Source organism: Neophocaena asiaeorientalis, unplaced genomic scaffold (genome assembly GCF_003031525.2).
Source record: "Neophocaena asiaeorientalis asiaeorientalis breed wild unplaced genomic scaffold, Neophocaena_asiaeorientalis_V1.1 scaffold99, whole genome shotgun sequence".
NCBI classification, from domain to species: Eukaryota; Metazoa; Chordata; class Mammalia; order Artiodactyla; family Phocoenidae; genus Neophocaena; species Neophocaena asiaeorientalis.
The window spans coordinates 2336839-2361182 of record NW_020173022.1 but is presented as its reverse complement, the minus strand read 5'-3'; the positions used below and the strand labels follow the sequence as shown (position 1 = coordinate 2361182).

Here is a 24344-nt window from a genome sequence, read left to right as displayed (position 1 = left end):
TATTCCTCCCTCTATTTACTCCTCTATTCCCATTTTTCTGAGTGCTTTTATCATGAAAGTGTGTTGGGTTGTATCAAATGCTCTCTGCGTCAAGTGAAATGATGTGGTTTTTCTTCCTTGTTCTAGTAATGTGATATATTACGTTGGTTGAGTCTTATATTGAACCACCCTTGCATTCCTGAGACAGATACCACTTGGTGGTATATAATCCCTTTACTATGATATTGTATTTGGTCTGATAGTATTTTGTGAGGATTTTTTTCATCTGTATTTGTAAGAGAGATTTTTCTGTAGTATTTTTTTTGTGTGTCTTTGTCTGGCTTTGGTATCAGGGTAATGCTGGCCTCAGAATGAATTAGGAAGTGTTCCCTGTTCCCTCTGCTTTTATTTTCTAGGAAGGGACTGAGGTGGATTGGTATAAATTCTTTAAATAGTTGGTAGAATTCACTAGTGAAACTATCGGGTCCTGGACTTTTCTTTGTTGGGATGTTTTTTGTTTTTTAATATACTTTATTTTTTAGAGCAGTTTTAGGTTCACAGCAAAGTTGAGCAGAAAGTACAGAGAGTTCCCATATATCCCTTGCTCCCTCCGTCCCTAAAACCTTCCCCAGTATCAACATCCCTCACCAAAGTGGTACATTTGTGGCAATCAATGAACCTACACTGACACATCATCACCCAACATCCATAGCTCACGTTAGGATTCACTCTTGGTGTTGAGAGGTTTTTGATTACTGATTTAACCTCTTGTTATAGGCGTGTTCATATTTCCTATTTCTCGAGTCAGTTTTGGTAAATTGTGTTTCTAGGAACTTGTCCATTTCATTCAGATTATTTAATTTGTTGGTGTATACTTGTTCCTTTATTTAAATGAGGTTGGTAATAACGTCCTACTCTCATTTCTGAGTTTAGGTATTTGCATCTTCAGTTTTTCATAGTCTGGCTACAGGTTTGTCAATTTTGCGGATCTTTTCAAAGAACCAGCTTTTGATTTCCTTGATTCTCTGTTTTTCTACTTTATCTCCACCCTAACTTCAGTTGTCTTCCTTCTGCTAGTTTTGGGTTGTTTGCTCTTGTTTTTCTAGTTCCTTAAGGTGTAATGTTAGGTTGTTGATATATGAACTCTTTTTTTGTTGTTGTTTAGCTCAGTTAACTGTTATCTTTATTATTGACACTCTTAAAGCAACAGTTGCAGAGGTGTGCCACTAGTTTGTGGTTATGTATATAATTTTTTAGTTTTTTTATTGTGGTAAAATATGTATTACCTAATTTATGATTTTGACCATTTTTTAAAATGTATAATTCAGTGTCATTAAGTACATTCATATGTTGTGCAACCATCACCACTATCCATCTCCATAAATTTTCAACAGTCCGAACTGAAACTCTGTACCTAATAAACAAAACTCTCCATTCTGCTTTCCCTTAACCCTGGGTAACCACTACTCCACTTTCTGTCTCTATGAATTTGATTATTTCAGGTATGTCAAATAAGTGGAATCATATACTATTTGCCCTTTTGTGTCTGATTTATCTAGTGTAGTGTCTTAAAGATTCATCTGTGCTGTAGCATATCAGAATTTACTCCTTCTTAAGGCTGAATAATATTCTATTGCATGTATATACCGCATTTTATCTATTCATCCATCAAAGGACATGTGAATTACTACTTTTTGGCTATTGTGAATGCTGCTGCTATGAACATTGGTATACAAATATCCTTTTGAGTCCCTGCTTTCAATTCTTTTGGGTATCTACCTAGAGTTGTAATTGTTGGATCATGTGGCAATTGTGTGTGTAATTGTTTGAGGAACTTCCATACTGTCCTCAATAATGGCTGCACCATTTTACATTCCCACCAGCAATGCACAAGGGTTCCAGTTTCTCCACATCTTTGCCAACGCTTGTTATTTTGCTTTACTGGTAATAGCCGTCCTAATGGATATGAAGTGGTATCAGTTTGCATTTCCCTAATGATTAGTGATGTTGAGCATCTTTTGATGTGCTTATTGGCCATTCGTATATCTTTTTGTGGAGAAATGTCTATTCTTTTGCCCATTTTGTAACTGGATTGTTTTTTGGTTGTTGAGTCGTAGCCCTTTATTTATTCTGGACATTAGACCCTTAAAAGATACATGATTTGCAAATATTTTTCTCCATTTTATAGGATGCCTTTTCATTCTGTTATTTCTTTTGCTGTGCAGTTTTAATTTTGATGAGGTTTATCTATTTTTTTCTTTTGTTGCCTGTACTTCTGGTGTCATAGTCAAGAAATCATTGCCAAATCCACTGTCATGGAGCGTTTCCTCTACGTTTTTTTTTTTTTTTTTACATCTTTATTAGAGTATAATTGCTTTACAATGGTGTGTTAGTTTCTGCTTTATAACAAAGTGAATCAGTTATACATATACATATGTTCCCATATCTCTTCCCTCTTGTGTCTCCCTCCCTCCCACCCTCCCTATCCTATGTTTTATACTAAGTAAACCTAAAGGAAAGGCTGAAGAATCAGTTGTAAATAGTATAAGCTAGATGAAGACTTGAATTGAAGGACATCATTCTGGGGGAAAGATAAATAAATATTCACACTAAAGAAGGCAGAGAAATTTATTGCCACTTGAAACTGTAACTCAGATGAATCAGACCAAAACAAAACAAAACCATTAAGTTGACATTAAGACATATTGTTATTTGATCATATTTGTCTTTTGAGGATTTCTTTACTGATAGGCACTTCTGCAACCAGTTAGGGTAATTTGGTATAAACATTTTGTGGACATTTTTAAAGGTATATAAAAGGATGTTTGATGATAGCTGGTCATAAGTAAATAATAATATATATGACATAAAAATTGATGAATTGCATTTTTGAGTTTGAACAATGTTCTAGAAAGATCCTACTTTTTTTTTTTTTTTTTTTTGCGGTACGCGGGCGTCTCACTGCTGCAGCCTCTCCCATTGCAGAGCACAGGCTCCGGAAGTGCAGGCTCAGCGGCCATGGCTCACGGGCCCAGCCGCTCCATGGCATGCAGGATCCTCCCGGACCGGGGCACGAACCCGTGTCCCCTGCATTGGCAGGCGGACTCTCAACCACTGCACCACCAGGGAAGCCCGAAGATCCTACTTTCTCTGCCATATTTCATAAGTATCAAATTGGATACTCCTGTTGTGCTGCAATTGTCAAAATGAGCTTAATAGTTAGAATGTTTCTTCTGTATATCAAGTTGCATCCACTCAAAATATGGAATCCCCTGCACAAAACCAAAATGAGAACATGTTTTGCTCAAGCATTTAATATGGCTGTAAAATATTTAAGTTTCCTAACATATAGCATTTATTTTGAAAGTAGTCCCTTCACCCACAGTATTTCCATAAGACTCTTTTGTAGCCCCTAAAAATCACCAAAAAGGGAAAGGACTCCTACCCCACTCCCTCCCCGACCCCTGCCAGCTACTTTTACTTTAGAGTGGAGGTCAGAAAACTTTTTCTGTAAAGGACCAGATGGTAAATATTTTAGGCTTCACTAGTCATACAAACCCTGTTGTAGCTACTCAATTCTGCTGTTGTAGCACATGAAACCAACCACAGACAACAGTAAATGAATGGGTATGGCTGCATATGACCCAAGGCTGTAGTCTGCCAATCCTTGCTTTAGAGTACAGAAATTAATTTGCTTATGTAAAATATATAGCAAGATTAATAAATTAGAGCCGAAAAGAAAGGTATAGAATCTTTCTTTTAGTCCTTTAGGAAAACCATCCTGTAATGCCTGTATTGTCTATTTTAAATATATCTACACAGTTCCACTTTTTTCTTACCCTGAGATATTTATTAAGAAAGGGTAATCCAGAGTCCAGTACATGAAACATCTTTGGGGATATATATTATTTAAATAGAAAGTGATAATACTTCTAGCATGAAAAGAACCCCAGCTGCCAAATAATAATGACTCTGTAGTGTGCCTCCAACATACTGACTGTTAAAGGGCAGTAAGTTCTCCCTGGCAGTTACTGCAGCAATTGAAAGTTATGTTTTCATATCTTGTATAGGGATGAAATCGTCCAATATTTTTCTTTGTAGCAAGTAAGGTGGTTGGTGAAGACTCAGAAAATGGATTATCAGCTGAGCCCTCTGTACAGGTTACTGGATCCAAAATGCGTAGAACCTAAGGAAAATAAGAGGTGATGTCAGATGTATGCAGTAAGGACTGTAAAAGCCCTTGGTTTTATTAATATATAACTACCAATAAGTGCTATTTCATTAGTATGAAACTGCCATAAAAAATAACATCTGAATGATGAATTTGATTAGAGAACTTATGCCTTTTCTCAAAAAGCTCTAAATTTGACAATGATGTCAAGTTATTATATTACCTAGGTTACCTATTTTAAAAAATAATGAAATTACTCTTATGCATATTGATGAAAATATATGAAAACATAAAAGAAAATTAGGTTATATCAATTTTACTATAAGTGATGTTGATTTTTATCTTTAACCAAAAAGTATGCACTACCTTTCTCCCTCAGTCCTTCACTGAACTGCCTGGAATTGGGATTCTGCCTTCATTCTTCTACTGAAATGTTATTTCAAAGTTTTTGATCATTTACTTGTAAAATCAATGGTTTTAATTTCTCTTTTTCTAATTTATATGCAATATTTGATACTAACAATCATGATTTTGTTTCTTGGATTCATGGACACCATACTCTCTTAATTCTTCTTCTGCTCTGATTTTTCCTATTCTGTTTCCTTTACTGAGACCCACAACAGGAGGAACTCTTGGGTTGAAAAAAATTCTCCAATTAAGGGCAAGGATAACATGGCTGGCTCATAGCTCCTGTTTCTCATTTTCATATTCTTCCAACCATCATCATATGATGAACATGGGTTATTGGGCAAAGGAGGCAGGTACTGGAATTGGAAAGGAATTGGGAAAAGCAGTAGCGGAAAGAGCTTTCTCTCCTATGTAAGGCTTATTCAAAACAGCTTTCAGAAATGGCTTGAGATGTCTGTTTCCCTAGCTCTCTTATTGTCCAGCAGGTTTTTTTCCTTCTAAGTTACCAATGTACCCAAAGAGCTATAGCTAATTTAAAAATGTCCTGGCATCATTTAAGAGCTACCATTCTATTTCAGTACCTCTGTTTTTCTACTGGATTACTGCTTTTTCAATTTAGTTTTTGATATCCTTCTATTTTTTACGGAACTTGGTTAGATGCTACTGGACAAACAGAGATAAAGGGCTTATCTTAAAGCTGCTTATAAATTTAGAAGGGAAAATTATAACAGTACCCCAACTCTCTATATATGTTATTACATTATGTGCCTTTAGAGGGAGGAACAAAATGCCAAAGGAATACAATTAAAGGAGACCAAGATACCAGTATAGATACAAGGTTTCTAGATTTTAGCCTGAAAGTGATAGGGAAGGATTTTAAGCAGGGTGCCTTTCAGAGAGGTCACTCTATATACAGCAGGTGGATGAGGGAAGGAGTGGGCACTAAAGCAGACATGGGAAGAACAGAGAAAGGGAGTTTACAGCAATAATCTAGCTAAGAAATGCTGACCTTGAAGCAATGTGGCTAAAAGGTCCAAGAGACACTAAGGAAGTAGGACTGTCAGTTTTGTTCAATGAGAGGATAAGGTGGATAAAAGATTGGGAGAAGGGGATGTAAACCAAGCCTTGAGGCTACCCACCATTGTATAGTGAAGTAGGAGGGTGTTGGGTTACGTAAGCCAAGGGAAGAGAGTGTTTCAAGATACCAGGAGTAGTTAATTATGCCAAATGCTCCTGGCAGCAACCAGGTAGGCAGCAACACCATTTCCCAACAAAAAGAACAGAAAAAGAGAAACGATTTTGGATAAAGCTGATGAGTTTAGTTTCAGGGACTGATTCAGTAAATAGCTGAACACCTGCTGTTGTACAAAGGATTATGCCAGACCTTGAGGAAATGTAAGACATAAGCTCCTTAAGGAACTTACAGTTTGGGAGAGAGATGGAGAATCAAACAATTGCAATTTAACATGATAAAGAGCTATACTATATATATATATATATATATATATATATATACATATATGTACAAAATGGAAGCCTGGAGGAAGGAACATCTAGGTTTGCCTGTGGGATTCAGGGAAGGCTGATTCTTAAAGGCAATATAGTGGTTGGGCAAGATGAGAGATGTTGGGAGGGCAGTCTAGGCAGAGGGAAAGTATGTACAGAGACATGAGATACAGTGGCCTATCTGTGGAATGCAAGTGTTTAACACTGCTGGGATGTGAAGTGCAGAGGGTGGACACACCTGGAAAATGATACTAGAGAAGGGGAACTGGAATAATGATTAATGAAAGGCCTTCTCTACAATATGAAATAATTCAGATTCAGTAATGAGGGAGACTGGGAGCCCTCTGAACAGCAGTACCAAGAATGATGGGATTGGCATTTTTGAAATAACTCAACTGACAGTAGAGGATGGCATGGAGGCAGGTAAAAAGCAAGGTGGGGATATTGGTGAGGAGGCTATTACTAAAGTTTAGCCTGGAGATCAGGTGTTTGAACTTGGGAGAGGGGATAAATTAGAAGGAACTGATAGGACTTGTAAAGGCAACAGGATTAGAGGGATGAAGGATATAATAATAAAAATGATAGCTACTATTTATTGAGAAATTACTGTACCTATACTGGAAACTGCTAAAGGCTTTATATGTATTATTTTACGGAATCCCCAAAACTGTTGAGATCACAGTTCATGGAGAGATGTTGAAGATTTTAAAACTGGAAAAGTTCTGGTAATGACAAGGCCTATGACGGGGATGAGGGTGAACCTGGATGGTTGTAGAACTGTGAGACCACAGTATTTGACAGGTCACCTGCATGAGCCCTCAATTCACACAGGACTGAAGGTACCAGGTCTACACTAATTGCTTCTGTGGAGTCTGGCACATTCCCATCTATATGGGGAAAAAACAAATAACATCTTAGACCAGAAGTAATCAATTATCTACTCTTGATTACTAAATTAAAAGTTCTACACAGTGGTTTTCATATCAAAATGAGCTCAAGAAAAGGATTATCAATGATTCAGTAGCTAAAAAATACGTCATCTTTAAAAACAACTACAACTACATTTTCTTCTCAAGTGTGTGAGAAAATTAAAGCTCAGAGGAGGAAATAATTTTCTACAAGATCCCTAGCTCATTAGTATGAGAATCAAATTTTGATCCCATATTTCCTAACTCCCAATGCCAAGCACTTTCCATTACAACATGTCACCTTTCAATAAGAGGACAGTCTTAGAGGTTCCACAGATCATGAAAGAGAAGTATTTTACCGTTTCAGCCATTTTTTCTGCTGGGGTGCTGCAGAATTCAACTGTTGATGGAAACTTTTTTTGACCATTAGTGCCAACATTTCCCAGAAGATGAGAATTTACTGCTTTTGCCAACTTGTGATTTGTTAACGCTAGTTCTGCTGTGCTGTGAGGTTGCGTGTTAGGGTAGTAAGTTTGCTCTCTTCCCCACTGCAAGGAGACCAAGAGCTCCTCCAACAACCTGCAAAGAACACACATGAGCACTCAATATTAATAAGAGGATAAAATATAAAAATCAAGAATGATGAATAAATGAGAAACATATTTCTGAAATCATATAGTATCTTTCTCCTCTATCTTTCTCTCAGAGTTCAATAAATCAGGAAGTCTGGTAAAATAAGTCACATTACAGAAAGCACTTATTGATTTTATGGTTATCTGGAAATCATTCAACAAACAGTACATTTTTTAGTTCTCATATTTTAGTACAGGTAATAGTAGTATACTCATACAGTATTATACAACTACAGATTTGTGCATTTATTGAGATATTCATATGGTATATGTATATGATAATTTTTTGTGTTACATTGGTTGATTTCTAAATGATAAACTAACTTATAATGCTTGGGATAAAACCTACTTGGCCACAATCTATAAACATTTTTATATACTGTTGGATTTGAATCACTAAAATTCTGTTAAGGATTTTTGCATCTGTATTCATTAGACATATTGGCCTGTAGTTTTCTTGTAGTGCCTCTGTCTGGTTTTGGTGTCAAGATGATGCTGGCCTCATAAAATGAGTTGGAAATTGTTCCCTTCTCTATTTTCTAGAAAAGTTTGTGTAAATTTGGTTTTATTTCCTCCTTAGATATTTGTTAGTATTCACCAATGGATCCATATAGGCCTGGGGTTTCCTTTACTAGAAAGTTTTTGACTACAACGTAAATTGCTTTAATAGGTTAGGGCTATTCAGGTTATCTGTTCTTGAGTACTCTGGTGGTTTGGGTCTTTTAAAGAGATCATCCATTTAAGTTGTTGAATTGATTAGCATAGTGTTATTCATAACATCCCCTTATTATCTTTCCTATGTCTACAGAATCTGTAGTGTACCCCTCTCCTCATCCCTGATACTAGTCATGTGTATCTATTTTTTTCCTGATTATACTGCCTAGAGGTTTTGTAAACTTATCTTTTCAAAGAACCAGTGTTTGGCTTTCTATTTCATTTATTTCTGCTCTCATCCTTTTCTTCCTTCTGCTTAATTTGCTCTTTGTGTTTCTTAAGAAGGAAGCTTAGATTATTGACGAGACCTTTTTTCGTTTCTACAATAAGCATTTAAAATTATAAATTTCCCTCTAAACACTGCTTTAGTTGCCTCCCACAAAATCTGATATTTTGATATATTGTGTTTTCATTCTTCTAATTTCCCCTATGATTTTCTCTTGACCTTTACTTATTTGATTTGTAAGAAATCAACTACATAAAAGTATAAAGTACATTTAAGGAAGACTATCAATTTTGACAGTTCTGGTGCATATAGGCATGAAAGTAAGCTCTAATACTGTAGAACAATCTTCAAAAAGATCTCCTTCTGGGTTTCCCTGGTGGCGCAGTGGTTGAGAGTCCGCCTGCCGATGCAGGGGACACGGGTTCGTGCCCTGGTCCGGGAGGATCCCACATGCCACGGAGCGGCTAGGTCTGTGAGCCATGGCCGCTGAGCCTGCGCGTCCAGAGCCTGTGCTCCGCAACGGGAGGGGCCACAACAGTGAGAGGCCCGTGTACCACAAAAAAAAAAAAAGATCTCCTTCCAAAGGAAAGACCGGTATGCTTTTTGGCTTCTACCAAAAACCATACAAAACTGCTATAACTATAACCAAAAATTACTTTTAAATCCAGAGATTTCTTCTATTATAGATATAACTAATTCTCTCCCCAATTAAGAATAAAAGAAGCATGTCTTCTGTTTTTTCAGTCTTTCTCCCTCCCCTGGGCATCTGTTTTAAAATGTATATGCTCAATAAGTTATTAAATGTAGAAATACTAAAGAACTATCTCAATAACAAAAATTGCAGGAGAAAGGAGAAGAGTTCAGAATGTAAACAAGTGCCATACTTCTGCGTAGCTATCATTTCCTGACGAAACTGTTCCCGTTCACTCAGGAGATCTTGTATAGCACTCTGTGCATCACGGTTTTGACGCTGTAAAACCGCTCTGGAGTTGGTTAACTCATCTGCCATAACCCTGGAAAAGATTAAAATCTTACATATAAATTCTCTGACAGTGTTAAGAAGTTAATATACTACCTTTGTGACTGTCATTTTTAAAAACTTACAAAAAAGATTTAATGTTGTCAAATTACTTCTCAGTTTTTAAATCTTCACTAAAAAACATTTAAAATCTTTATGAGCTTAGAACTTATTAAAGGACTCAATTAAAATATCTGTTTACAAAATGACAAAGGAAACAGTTTTTTAACTTTCCTATATAGTGACTTTGGAATGTACTTCAGTCTTATTCTAGATTAATCAAGTTTTGGAAAAAAATAACATTACTTAAATATTTTTTAAATACGGAAAATTTAAGAGAAAAAAATGAGTTATTTTTCTGCCATCAATTACTTCTTTGTCCTTAGAAAAATATTAAAGATAGAAAGATTTATAAAAAAGCAAAACTAAGTCCTTCTTCCAGTCCAGCATCCCCATCCTTCTTTTATAATCAGTGATCAATAAAGTAACCAATATATTTTTCTAGAAAAAAATAATTTATTTGTATATCAACAAAAAATTATGTGTAAAAATAACGATATTCATATTATTTACAAAAAAGGGATTATTTAATACAAACTTTTCTACAGTTTGCTTTTTTTCACCTAATAATTTATCTTGGTGATTTTTTTTCATATTAGCACACATAGAGCTCATTCCCTTTTTTTAAAAAAAACAGCTTAATGTCTTCTTCTGATTGGATGTACCAAAATGTATTTAACCAATTCTCTATTGATGGAACTGAAGCAAAATTTTAAAGTATTTTTATTCAGCTGAAAATCTTAAAACTAAAGTCTCAGACCATAGTAACCACTGAATTCCTTAAAATGAAAACAATTCTGACATTAAAAGATTAAATCAACTAAAATATCAATAAAGTTTGGTTTAATTATTATTGCCCTTAAAGTGTTACTATCAGCATTGATCAGAATGTTAAAAAAAAGTTATTACAGTAATCTGTAAAATATATGCATGAGTTGCTTCTTAAGCTGTTCAATGAGAATTAATTAATATTCATTCTAAGTCAATAAACAGTAAATTCATTTCTCCAAATAGATCCTATAATAGTACAATTAGAAATAGATGTGTGTTAGATGGATAACACCCAGATCCTGTTCTCTAGTAACTCGAAGTTGGAAGGAGGGGATAAATAGACAATCATAATATATAAGAGAGCTTCCCAACTACCAGTGTGTCCATGGGCCTGGTGGTTCTAGAGGCCTGGGGTTCTCACCTCTACTGGAGAGTAGCCTCATCCAGTATGCTATACAGTACGTCATGCAGATGTTATCATTTTCTGTTTGTGCATGGTGAGAAAAAGGTTGGGAAGCTCTATTATGTAGTAAAATGAGCTGTAAGAACAGAGCACGAGAGACAAAATATGATGTACGGAGTGGCAATGATATTTGAGTTCTCCAGATAGAAGGTGGGGAAAAATAGTCTTTAAAAAAATTTACATATTTATTAATTGCCTGAGTTTACAGTTTTGTTTTGATCGTAAACATTGTAGTAGGAGTGATTTCTACTATAGAAGAGTAACTCAGAATTCTGGAATGCGGGAGGTGCTTTTTGATACCACTTTTCCATTTACGGAGACCGTATGACCATCCAGAGGAGGGAGACTCCACATCTTAAATAATACATGAGATACTCTGACAATTTGAATCAGAAATTTTCACACTACAATCTATTTTCTTGCATTAGGGGTCAAAAGTCTGATAGAGCAAAATCTAGGAAATGAAATACTCTTTAAAATAGAAAATACCTGCTTGCAAGGAATTTACTTCGCCACACATCACACTGTATGGACATCCGTTCTAACTGTTCGGAAAGCTGAGCTGTGTTTCGACCTAGGGCTTCGTTTTCTAAAATAAGCTGATTTTTCTCACGGGCTAGACGTTCAAAGTGATATTGAAGATCATCCCCAACAGAAGCCACCAGCAGCTTTTTTAACTCACGATTGACCTGGTGGAAATCATGACCAATACAACAAGCTCAAAGTGATGCCAGTGACTTTAATGTAGCAAAATGAACAAAAGAGAAACTGTGTTTCATGTAGTTTGGACCTCCATTACTAAAAGTGTGTATCAAAAAGTGATATTAAATATTTAAGTTTCATAATGTATATAACCATGTCTATATCTCTATTAATCTATAGTCTATGTGGTTATAATCTGAGCCTCTAATTATAAGAGTACAAATCATTATCATAAAAATTACAAACTGCCTCCAGTCAACACTTAAAGGCAAAAAATTAGAAAAGTGAACCAATAAATTTTGCTAAAAGGTATGACAGAGTGTTTTATAAATCTTTTCCAACATTTAAAAATTGATTTCTTTGTGCCTTGCGATTTTTATTTTTAAGAATTTAAGCAAAAAAGCAATTCACATGTCTATAAGCATGTTCTTCACATTGTTATCAAAAATGCAAAAAATTAAAACATAAATGTCCAATAAAAGGTATTGGTATATGGTGCAGTCATTGAAGAACACTGTTGCTATTAATAATGATATTTTAATAGAATATCCTGTATTAACAACTAAAAAACAACTAAAAAAAGTGAGTTACAAGGCAAAAATATACTCAGTATGTATAATTATGCATTTATAGCCAGATGGTATAATATAGGTAGCACTATTTTCATTATTTTTTCTGTATTTTCTAAAATGTTTACAAATAAATATGTACTAGTTTTATAATTTGAAATCAGTTATTTAAAAATATATTATTAAATATATTAGAAACATATTTGAATGACAGCCACTGTGTCACAAAGACTAACATCTAGCAAAAAGATGTATAATCTAACAGAGAGGAAAACTGGGGCTGGTAAGGCCATTACTAAGATGTAAATATTAAAGAAAGTGAATCAAGCACTATAGATAATTTTCCATTACAATGAAGACACTGATACTTACACCACCATTCTCTTTATTCTAAGTATTATCTACACATAGAAAAAATACTTGGAATTTATGGATTCTTAAAGCAAGGATTATTAACTAGTCTTACTTAGTGAATCTCTGGTTTGCAAGTTCATAACTGTAACCTCCTTTACAACTTGTAGGTGGTCTTGTCCAAAGTACCTCACATTGTCCAAAGTACCTCATACTTCAACCATGTTTAGAGGATAAGTTCCCAACATAAACTAGTTCTATTAGAGGCACTAAAGAGAATGAGAAATTTAAGAGGAAGTTTTTTAGATAAATGACAAGTTATAATGACATTGCAAGAGGAAGTACTGTTTTCTAACATGCAGGCTCAGAAGGCCCAGGTATAAAGAGAGGTACTCATTAAACCTATTAAGGCTGTTCTTACCTCTGACTGTACTCTGAGCTGGTTTGAAAGACCTTCTTTGTCCTGTAGTAACCTCCTTTCAGAGTTCTTGAGCTTTTCCAATATATTCTTTACCTCGGATAGTTCCTTTCTGGGTTCTTCAACTCCCTCTGGCTGGCCAAGGAATTCTCCTTTATGATGTCCCAGAGACTTAACCTTTGCATTTTTGTTGGGGATATCATGGGTTATAGCGGCTTTGGGAACTAATATTCTTACAGCTTCGACTTCCACTGCTTTTTCAGCGAGAATCTTCCCTAGCTGAAGAACGCCTGGGCTCTCTGATGGAACTGCTTTCTTTCGTGGACTTGGAAGGATGTGATGCTTTATAGGTTGGATTCCAGGAGTAACTTCAATAGATTTAGGTGGTTCCTCAGTTTCCATTCCATCTCCCGCTCCTCGAATTGGGGATGAAGTAAGGATGACTATAGAAGGGAAAACAAAACATAAGCTACTTACTGAAAAGAAATGCCAGGAAAATGCTAAGACATGCCTTACCCTACATTCAGAATTCCTGGTACTGAAAAAAAGGGAAAACATTTAGAGTAAAAATTTTCAAAACAATCATGTGTCAACAAAAGCTGAACAAAGTCTTACAGGTTCAAACTTTCCTTAAGTAAATGGTTTTTCTCTTGGTAGAAACTGCAAGAGATTTGGAATCAAGGTATTTGGCTTCAACTTCTACTTCCTAGTATAATCCTAAGTAAATAATGTAATCCTCCATGAATCTCTATTTCCTAATCTGCAAAATGGAGACAGTAACAACTATGCTACAGGGTTGTGGTACGAAACAATGTAATAAGATCAAATGCCTGGCACGTTGTAGACAATAACATTAAATATAAAAACAAAATAAGCTATGTATATACGTATTTGAAAGTGTCTACCTCAAAATAGATTGACCTGTTTTTGTGAACTCTTAGCAAAGAATGCTTCACAAGTTATCCAACCAGATTCCTTAATACTCTCTCTCCTAGACTTTTGTTTCTGCTATTTCTTATTCTATTAAATGGCTTCTTTTGACACTTACTGTGATTCTCACTTATCCCTTTAAGAAGTCAGCTTAAACTCTACTCTGCATTAAATTTTCCCAACTGTTCTAGTCTACTCTCTGAATGACTATGCTACTTACTATCTCAGACATTCAGTTTGAATCTTAATCATGAACCATAATTATCATTTATGGGTTTTGTTATATGCTAAATCTCACTTTCCCAGTAAGTCTGATAAGCACACTACGGCCAGGCATCATGCCCTCAACAAGTGGAAGGAGCATGGTATTACAGAAATGACATGAACTCTGGGATCAGCCAGATCTGGTTTTGAGTCCCATTTCCACCACTGCTGTACAATCCTGGACAAAATCCTGCAATTATCTGAGCTTCAGTTTCAGCCTCCATAAAATGAATTTAACAATACATCTAGGGTTACCTTATGTCTTAAATGAGAAAATGGTTAAGTAACAAATAAACATTTATAAAAGATTTACCATGTGCCAAACACTATTCTAAATACTTTACACATAACTCATTTATCCTTACAGTAACCCTTTGAGGTAAATATAATTAGCTCTATTTTATAGATGAAGAAAATAAGGCACAAAGAGGTTCAAGGACTTGCCCAAAGTCATACCACACAGTTAGTAAGTAGAAGATGCAGAATGCAATTCTGGGCAGCCTGGTCCCAAAGACTGAGGCCTTAACCACTGCACACACTGCCCCTTCAAGTGTCAAAAGTGTCTTGCACAGAATTGCAGACATTCAATAAATGGTAGCTCCCATTCCTATCCTCTGTAACACTTAATACATTGCTGCACACGTTTACTAATCTGCTCAATTAAAATAATCTCCCGTCTGGGACTTCCCTGGTGGTGCAGTGGTTAAGGATCTGCCTGCCAATGCAGGGGATATGGGTTTGAGCCCAAGTCCGGGAAGATCCCACATGCTGCAGAGCAACTAAGCCCGTGAGCCACAACTGCTGAGCCCGCATGCCACAACTACTGAAGCCCACATGCCTAGAGCCCGTGCTCCGCAACAAGAGAAGCCACCGCAATGAGAAGCCTGCTCACCACAACTAGAGTAAGCCTGCGTGCAGCAAAGACCCAATGCAGCCAAAAAAAAAATCTCCCCTCATATAAGGCAAACCTGGCTAGCCGTCCTTAGTTTAGATAACCTTTGGAAGGCAGCTATGCTCACCACTATACTACCATTGCTCCAGTCAAATAACAAAAATTTTGTTTCTTTTCTCCTATTTTACCTTACCTCAAATTAAGCAGTGTAAGAAGTTTCACTGAGTCATCTTTCTCCAAGAAAGGGCTAATTTCACTAATTGATTCAAGAAAATAAGTGGTTTAGAGCTTAGAAAGAATGGAGGATCTGCTAGAATGGGAAATGTTGCAACCTTGGGGGAATGGCTGAGATGATACCTAACCTACATGGAGTTCTTGAATTAGTATATTCAGTAACATCCCTATGAGCTACAAGTTAGATTCCTTGCCATTTTACAAGTCCAGCATACATCTGAGAAAATGGAGTGGTAATAATTAGCTTTTATTCAATTTACTATGTGCCAAGGACATAGTTCTAAGTCCTTCAGATGCATCAATATCATTTAATTTTTACAAGTTTCATGGGGTAAGCACAATAGTACCCATTTTGTAGATAGAAACAGAGGCTGTGAAAGGTTAAATAGCTTGTCCAAATCATCAGTGTCAAACTGGGATTTGAGTCCGAATATGACTCCAGAGCTAAGCTGTTAATTGGTCTGGGAGGCCTTCCACAAACAAAACTATTGCCTCATCAACCTTGAACTTACTGCCTCTGGTAATAGCCCTATTTGTCAGGTTGCAAAAGCCCACAGAATTTATATAACAGTTATAGTGAACTTTAAAAAATGCAGATCTGATCTGCATCAAACCCTTGAATGGCTTCCTATCACTCTCAGAATAAAGACCAAGATCCTTACCATGGCCTATATGGCCCTTGGTGATCAGGCCCCCTGCCTATCTCCTGGGTCTCAATTTATGCCATTCACTCCCCCAGAGCCTAAGTTCCAGTGTTACTTGCTTTCTTTTAAGTGTCTCAATAGGAGCAAATGCCTTCCTCTTCCTCTGCAGACATTTCTTCTTGGAATATTCTTGGAATCTTCTTCCTAACTTCTCCCCTACTCATCCTTCAAATCTCAGTTCAACCTTTCCAAAGGGAGGCCTTTCTCTAATCTTCCATGATTAGGCTAGGTTCTTTGTTTACACGCCCCTAGAGCAAAGACCCTGCCTTTCTCTGTTTACCATTTATCAAAATGGTAAACATTTTTTTCAGTGTAATTAGTTATATACTATTTGTGCCTTCCACTAGGATATAAGTTCCATGAGGGTAGGGACTATGTGTCACTCGTTTACCACTATATTCTTAGTAAAGTGCCTTGTACCCAGAACTCTCTATCTGATAAACAATAAATACATGGAAGCAAGAGGAGGGGAAAAGGATAAGCACATATAACAATGGTGATGATAAACTTTTGAGTTTTACAGGCAACAAACATGCTGCTTGGTGCCTAATATTAGCCAGACATTGTATGAGGTAGTGGGGACCTCTATGCTTAAGAAACTTACTATCTAAACTTGAGGAGACAGGACATACATGTAAAAAGATAACATGTGTTACTGGGTAATATATAATAAGTGTGCAATAAGTGGTAGAAACATATTTCTACAGAAATTTGATTTCTACAAAAATGTTAATTGAACAATCATGGACTATTGATCAGTCTTTGGTGAATTCATTACTGTCTAGCCAAATCATATATTCATATGATTTGAATATACATTTAAAATGTTGTGTTAATTTCTCGTGTACAGCAAAGTGATTCAGTTATATGTATGTATACATTCTTTTTCATATATTTTTCCATTATGGTTTATTACAGGATATTGAATATAGTTCCCTGTGTAGGTCTTTGTTGTTTATCCATTTGATATATAATAGTCTGCATCTGCTAATCCCAAACTCGCAATCCATCTCTCCCAGGTTTCTACTTTTTAATTAGCTTATTTAGCTTCTTCTTCCAAACTTAGTTATATAGATACAGAAACTACAGAGTAGAACAGATTATCATCATACACAGTCACATATCTTCTGGTTTCTATTACTATTTTTAAAACATTACATTATTAAAAGATATTAAGAAGAAAAAATTACGTATATTCTAATCATTCTAACATAACTTTTCATTACTTCAAATTTCTTCAATATTTTTATATACTTATACTCATAATTAACTTTATAAGCTTAATATATTTTTCTGTTTTGCTAGTCTTCATATTTTCATTTTATGACTATATTATTCCTTCAAGTTAATATAGCACTATTTAATTAATTACTATTTTATTGTTGGATGTTTAGACTCCAATTTTTTATTATAAAAATGCTATAGTGAATATTTTTATGCCTACAGGTTTTTTTTTCAAATTCTGAATTATTTCTTTTGAATAAATTCCCAAGAATAGAATTAATGTGCCAGGTGAAGATCTGCATTGTCAAACTGCCTCACAAAATAACCCTACTGATGTATCAGTAGATCTATTACTTATGTCTTTATTTAGTTTTATTTTTTGCATGCTCCATATCCATGAGCTAATGCAATGCTTAAAAGTAAATAAGAAAACATTCTAAAGTGTTTAGAATGGCACAGTAAGCACTCATTAAATGTTACCTCCTATTGCTTTTATTATTATTCTTTAAAAAAATCTAATAACTTTGGATCTTGATTAAGGGGAGAAAAAGCTTAATATCATAAAATATAATTGTGCCTTTTATTCTCTTATGCTAAAGTTTTACAAAGTTATATCGTCAGACTTTAGGACTATTTTTTCATTTATCAGATTTTTGGGGACTTTTTCCTAAGTATGTAGTAATGTACTGGGAATCCTGAGTTATGTTACACAGGAGGTAGGAAGACATCTGAGGTAAAATTAAGGTGTTCTATTTAACAAAACGTTTTATATTAAAATATTTTGTCATTTCTATATTAAATGTTAACTAAGACATACCCTGAGCTTTAGGACTGACTCTACTTTCAAAAAGATGAACAAAGGAATACTTCCGAAAGTGAAATAAAGGGTTTGGTACTTAGTTCATGCTGTAGCACATCAGCATGGAGAAGAATTCCCACTGAACTGTTTTAAAAATGAAGGCCTATTCCCATGCTTTTAAAATATGGTTTCAAGTTTGTCTAACTCTATCTTGTGCAAATTTAATTTTGTCACTAAGGCATCCTGGCATTTAAGAAGTAATGTAGAGTCATGAATTAACTACAGATTCACAATAAAAAAACACAACAAAAAGACACACTAGAGCTATGCCATTCAGGCCCACTGAAGCTGAAGAAATAAGAAGCAGGTGTGACATCTGTTAAGATTAAATACGATTTCTAGGCAAGTCGTAACATTTTTGAGTTGGAATTTTAGGTAATGGAGATTCAAGAGCAAATCACAAAATGGTTAATGCTAAATTTAAAAGGCAAGGAAACAATGGGTATTGAACAGAAATCTCTTTTCAAACAAAATTGTCCTAAAATTCCAATCAAGAAATTCAATCAATTTGGTTCAAACTCAATTTACTCTTCCTTTATTTAAACTGTTCTACTTACTCAAGCACTTGTGAGTCCCAAAGCTGTACCATATCTCACAGGGCAGCTCCCTCTTTGTAACAAGTGTGCTTCTAGCTACTGTGCACGGGCAAGGAGGCAAGGGGGAGTCAGGGCTTTACATTTTCTCGCCCAGTAACTTACTTTCATAATTCTATTTTTTCTGTGACCCACATAGAAACCTTTACTACGTATGCACTAGGCCCAATCCAGGGCACATTCATGAGCAATTACCTTCAGTCAAGTGGGATGACAGTGATCTATGGTACCAGCTCTGTAATTATGAGTAATGTTTAAGTAAAGCAAAACATCAATCCCTTCCCATTCTTTGAAGGGAAACAACAAAACAATTCTTCAATTACTCATCAACATTAACTTCCACCTGTGATCACTTATCAAAGAATTAAAACATATCTAAGCTTTATGGCTCATTCTCACTGCCCTTCCCCCAAACTGGTGAAATGTAGCAAGAGAACAAATAATACTGTTCAGTAGGGGTTGGCAAACTTTTCCCATAAAGGGTCAGATAACATTTTAGGCTTTGTGGACCATGAGGCAAAATTAAGGATACTACTGATATACAGGCATTTATATATGAAGAGAAAAAACAAAATTTTAAAGATGAAATTCAAATTATAATTATTGAGTGAAGTTTTTTTGGGTAATATAGGTTTAATAATGAGAAGAATAGAGTTCTTTTTTACTTGGGATAACACCTGGCTTAAGTGAGATTCAAAGCTCGTGTTCCCTATTATCAGACTGCCTGCAAATATTCTCAGCAGGCCCAAGAGCCATAAATTGCCAACCCTTGCTCTAGAATACTGAGGCAAAAAGAACATTATTTTATAGTCTGTAATGAAACAAACATTTCTCCTTTTTTGATAAGACTGTAAATCTATGGAGACAGATACTCAGAGTCAGCAGGATGGTACAATAAAACTAGACTAGACTCTGAGTCAAAAACTTCAGTCTCCACTGCCACACATTGTGTGACCTTGGGCAAACCACGTAACCTTACCTCTCCCCCACCATCCTACATTGCTTTCAGAATAATGCAAATAGAAGAGTGTTTCAAAATAATTTGTTTCTTTCCTAAACTGTTGAGATCTCCTCAGGGCGGGGACTGCCTCCTAATCTTGGTATCATCAGCTTAATGAAATGGTGCTTGGTGCAGAAAGGTGAGTAAGTGCTTATGGAAGTTCATCAATGTTAACATTAACACACCACCTAGATTTCCTTTTAACATCCAATAACTAACTCATTTAAAAACTGCTCAATTTTTTTCCTCTACACGAAATCATTAATTACTAACTCATAATCTGACAAACTTCTCAGATCGTATGCAGATTCAGTTATAAAACAGTAAAATTAGGGATCATCACTTGGTAATTTTAAATTAATATTCTTTTATATGTCACCAGTATCACCCAATGAAGTTTACTTACCACTAAATTAGAAAAATATGCTATAGGCAGTGGACTTAAGAGTCAGGCCCACGTTTACTGACATGGAATCCAAACGTTCCTTTTGTCACAGGCCCCGCAAATAAAAGAGCTTCCCGGTCAAATAAGTGTGGGCAGTGCTGCATACCACACATATCTCTTTGGAGCTGCACATACCACATATATCTCTTTGGAGCTGTACATTAGTATATTAAAGGCTCTGAAGGGTCCTGTAGTATAATCTCTCCCTTAATCCAGCATTTCTCTAATTTATCTGTCCATGGAATCCTTTTTCACCTAATAACTATTGTTCCACAGACTTAGAGTTAAAAGTTAGACTATTTTATGGAATTATAAATATTTGAACATCTCAGACCTTCCTATTTGGTCTATTTTCACTAAACTGTCTGACTTTAATCCCTTTACTTTTAATTTCAACCTTGCTTCCCCAAAAAGTTTTGGATTCAAATTCTAATTTTCTAATTGTTCCTATTTATTGCATGTTTCCCTTTCAAAAAACCTTAGCAGCAAGGACACATCCCTCTCATGATGACAGCATTGCTCAAATGTCTGCTGAGAAGAAGTTCTGTCCCTACAAGCCAATCTTGCTTCTTTTCTGAGGCACTTACAGGAAATGCAGGCAACTGACAAATGTCAACCATATAAGTGCACCTTTTCTCAGGCCATGTGATAACAAGTAACTGTTCTTCACTAACAGCTAAAATGATATTAAACGAAGGATTAAGACTAACAGCTGAATTATCTACCTCACTGTAAAATTAAGATCAAATGAAGTAATGTATGTGAAAGTGCTTTATAACTCTAATCCTCAGTACAAACAAGTAACAACAAATAAATAATTTCACAGAGGCTTTGCAATAACTAACTTCTAATTACTAATGATAATGTCGTATTTAGTTTTTCGTTTTTTGCCAAGTACCATGCTAACTGCTTTCATAGTAGTTATGATTTAATTGCTCTTATTTCCCATTAATCCCCAGCTTATTACTTTCATTTCAGTTTCTGGTTTGCTCATTCTAATAATATAAAAAGCCTCTGGTGACCTGAAATGCTCTTGCACTCAGCTGAATTAAATTCAATTAAATATTTATTGGCATGATCTTCGCTGTCTAAACACATTTAAACCCCCTTTAAAGAGTTTGCTTTTGGAGATCTGCTTGCTGCAATACTGGCTTCTAGAAAGTAGTTTCCCATATCTCACTGACAGCTCCAACCTCCACAACTCACTCTACCCAAGAGTAACCTGAATCAAGAGGAGCTCACTTTGGGACAAGCTAAGACTGTTATCTATGTCTAAGTGAAGATAATCAGTAGACAGTAAGCTACAAGGGTCTGAATCACAAAGAAAGAGATCTGAGCTATAGATAGATTTGGAAGCCATCCTTATAATTACTAAAGCTGTGAGAGTAGAAGAGAAGGAGGACTGAAAAACATTAATATTTAAAAGATAAACCAGAAGAAGAGGAGAATTAAAAAGAAACTATAACTGGAGCAGTGGTGTCCAACAGAACTTTCTACAATTATAGAAATGTTCTATATCTGCACTTTCTAATACAATACCCACCAGCCACATGTGGCTATTGAGCACTTCAATGTGGCTAATGTGACTGAGAAACTGGATTTTTAGTTTTTTTTTTTTTTCAGTACACGGGCCTCTCACTCCTCTCCCGTTGCGGAGCACAGGCTCCAGACGCGCAGGCTCAGCGGCCATGGCTCACGGGCCCAGCCGCTCCGCGGCACGTGGGATCCTCCCGGACCGGGGCACGAACCCGTGTCCCCTGCGTCGGCAGGCAGACTCTCAACCACTGCGCCACCAGGGAAGCCCTGGATTTTTAATTTTTAAAAATACTAATTTAAGCTCAAATAGCCACATGTGGCTACTGCATTGGACAGTGAAGGGCCATAGAGTAGATGGAAAATAAGAGTAAAGTCATGGAAATCAAGGAAAGAAAGTATTTCAAAAAGTGGGAATGATCAATAGTATGAAATGTTATACAAAGGACAAGCAAGGCAGGACTAAAAAGTAACTACTGTAGTTAGCAAATGTTCTGAGTTGAATTGTGTCCCACCCATACCTCAGAGTGTGACCTCATTTGTAAATAAAGTCGTTGCAGATGTAATTAGTTAAGATGAGATCATACTGGAGTAGTGGGCACCCTAATCCAATATGATTAATGTCCTTATAAAAAGGAGGAATTTGGACACAGAGACATACATGCACAGGGAGAATGCCACGTGAACAAAAAGGCAGAGATCACTGTGATGTGTCTACAAGCCAAGGAATACTAAAAATTGCCAGCAAACCACCAGAAACTAGGAGAGAGGCCTCGAACAGATCCTTCCCTAGTGCCTGCAGAGGGAGCATGGCTCTGCCAACACCTTGATCTTGGACTACGAGACTCTAAAACCATGAGACAATAAATTTCTGTTGTTTAAGCCACCAGTTTATGATACTTTGTTACAGCAGCCCTAACAAACTAATGCAATAAGAAAAAGGTCTTTTATACCTGAGAGTTGTTTGTCCATCTACCCAAATCTTTAAAAATGTACATTCTTATTATTTAAATCTTAATCTTCTAGTGGACAGAGAACATAGCTATAAAAAATTTGCTTTTACACTACTGTTTAACAGTAGTAGTCATCTAATAAATACTACCAAATAATGTTACTATTCACCTGTATATCTGTAGTACTGAAATGTAAACACTGCATTAAAAAACAAACATGAAGAGATATGAAATACAAATGATTCCCAAGGGCTCTATGGGGTTTGGTTACCTGGCTCAAACAGTCCTTCATCCTATCATCATAAATTTCATGTTTTAAAAACAATTATCAGCAAAAGAACACTTACCTTTGGTTTCTAAACTTTCAAGAGTAGTCATTTTTTTCACCAATAAAAATGTACCCCAAGACTTCTACTAAAAAACCTAAAAATGTATAAAATGAAAGAATTAAAACAATACCATATAAACACATTCACTAAGTCCCCGTAATTTATATACTGTGATATTCTCCTTCTGCATTTAATAAGGCTGCATTTAGGAGGTGCCCCTTATAGCCCTTTTTCACAAGGTGATATTGTTATGGTTCCCAAATGTCTCAAAAAAATTAGGGGTGGTTTATTTTCAAATTTCTGTTTCAGTGTATACTCTAAATTACCACCAGTATATTCTAAATTATCAGATGTGTGTCCTTAAATTTAGCTCAGAAAGAGTACTATAGTTACTGTGGGGGCTTTTGTATCACTGATATGACACCAGGAATTTAAAAGTAATTATGTTCTCAGTATACATTATTGACACTATTTTGTTCACTATATATATCAGAGAGGAGCTTCTGTTCAGATGTTTAACAAGCGACAAAAAATTCATGATAATCTGCACTTCTTGGTAATAAAATTAAAATGGCATAGCATATGCTTTCAGAAGTGTATGCATGGCCTTACAGTACAGACTAAGATTCAGTGGAGAACGTGAGAAGGAAGGTGATACTAATGCAGTGATTATGAGTATGATGAACTGGACATTGGATGACAACTGGTTTCACCACAAAAATGATCACTCGGGTACTCGATATAACTTGGCATAGCGTCTCCCACGACTACCTTCCTCAAAAGTCACAAACCCTCCTCCTATTGTTCTGAAAACAGGTCTCCAAAGACCCTTCGAAAGAGCAGTGAGCCCTCGGAAGATGCGCAGCGAAATGTACGAGCGCAGCGAAATGTACGAGCACAGCCAATGTCGGCCGGCAAACACCAAGGGAAGGGGGTGAAGGATGGGTCTGGAGTGGGTAACAGGTATGAAGGCGTCCCCAGAAGTCGAATCCCAAGTTCCGTGCCTGTCTGAACAAGCCTTCCTGGAACAACAGGCAACCTTTCCTTACAAAGCGACTTAACACCAAACTTCAACTCAGACCGCCGTCCCGTTCCAAAACGCCCTCTTAGTTACACAAGTCCGTTTTTGGACTTACCTCTCAGACTCTTACTCTTCCTATTGCAGGGGCCCTCACTTTACAGGTTCTTCGTCTAGATCTCACTGGGCTAACTTCTCCACACACAACTCTTGTACTCGGAAGTCAATTCGCCCAGGCCTTGGTGACATCAAGCTTCTGGTTCACAAATAATCACTTCCGATTACTCAGGGTTTCGTTTCCGGAATGCTTTTCCAAAAGAAAAAGGTAAACACACTCTGTGGTGCGTTTAAACTCAAGTAACACAGAACATCTTCTGTAAGACTTCAGTAAGTGAAAACCGGATGAACCCTTATTAAAAAATAAAATGTAGACTATTTGGACCCTAGCCGCGTATTAGTTTGAACTTCCG

The 24344-nt window shown here is 36.1% G+C and overlaps 1 protein-coding gene across 3 annotated transcripts; it reads right to left on the bottom strand.

Annotated features, from left to right (window-relative positions):
* Positions 1-2593: 2593 nt before the first annotated feature.
* On the bottom strand, positions 2594-24328 carry BLZF1 (basic leucine zipper nuclear factor 1). 3 transcript variants are annotated; one of them, XR_003002912.1, is made up of 8 exons: positions 23993-24328; positions 22875-22950; positions 12900-13339; positions 11346-11545; positions 9429-9557; positions 7332-7551; positions 3819-4165; positions 2594-3251 (listed from the first exon to the last, which is right to left on the bottom strand). XR_003002912.1 is itself a non-coding variant. In XM_024742449.1 (8 exons), exons 2-7 carry the CDS (start codon positions 22903-22905, stop codon positions 3980-3982), a joined length of 1206 nt encoding a protein of 401 aa, XP_024598217.1. In that variant the 5' UTR covers positions 22906-22950; positions 23993-24328; the 3' UTR covers positions 2594-3251; positions 3978-3979. The 3 variants fall into 3 exon arrangements, 2 of the variants coding, with proteins under 2 accessions (XP_024598217.1, XP_024598216.1); XM_024742449.1 differs by having other exon boundaries at positions 3978-4165; XM_024742448.1 differs by having other exon boundaries at positions 2594-4165.
* Between the last annotated feature and the right edge of the window lie 16 nt (positions 24329-24344).

Coding starts and splice junctions, on each gene's coding strand:
- BLZF1 (XM_024742448.1), bottom strand. CDS start 22,905: ATGACTACTCTTGAAAGTTTAGAAACCAAAG. Junction 13,340..22,874: donor TGAAAGTTTAGAAACCAAAG/GTAAGTGTTCTT, acceptor TCCCTTCTATAG/TCATCCTTACTTCATCCCCA. Junction 11,546..12,899: donor AGCTCAGAGTACAGTCAGAG/GTAAGAACAGCC, acceptor GATTTCCACCAG/GTCAATCGTGAGTTAAAAAA.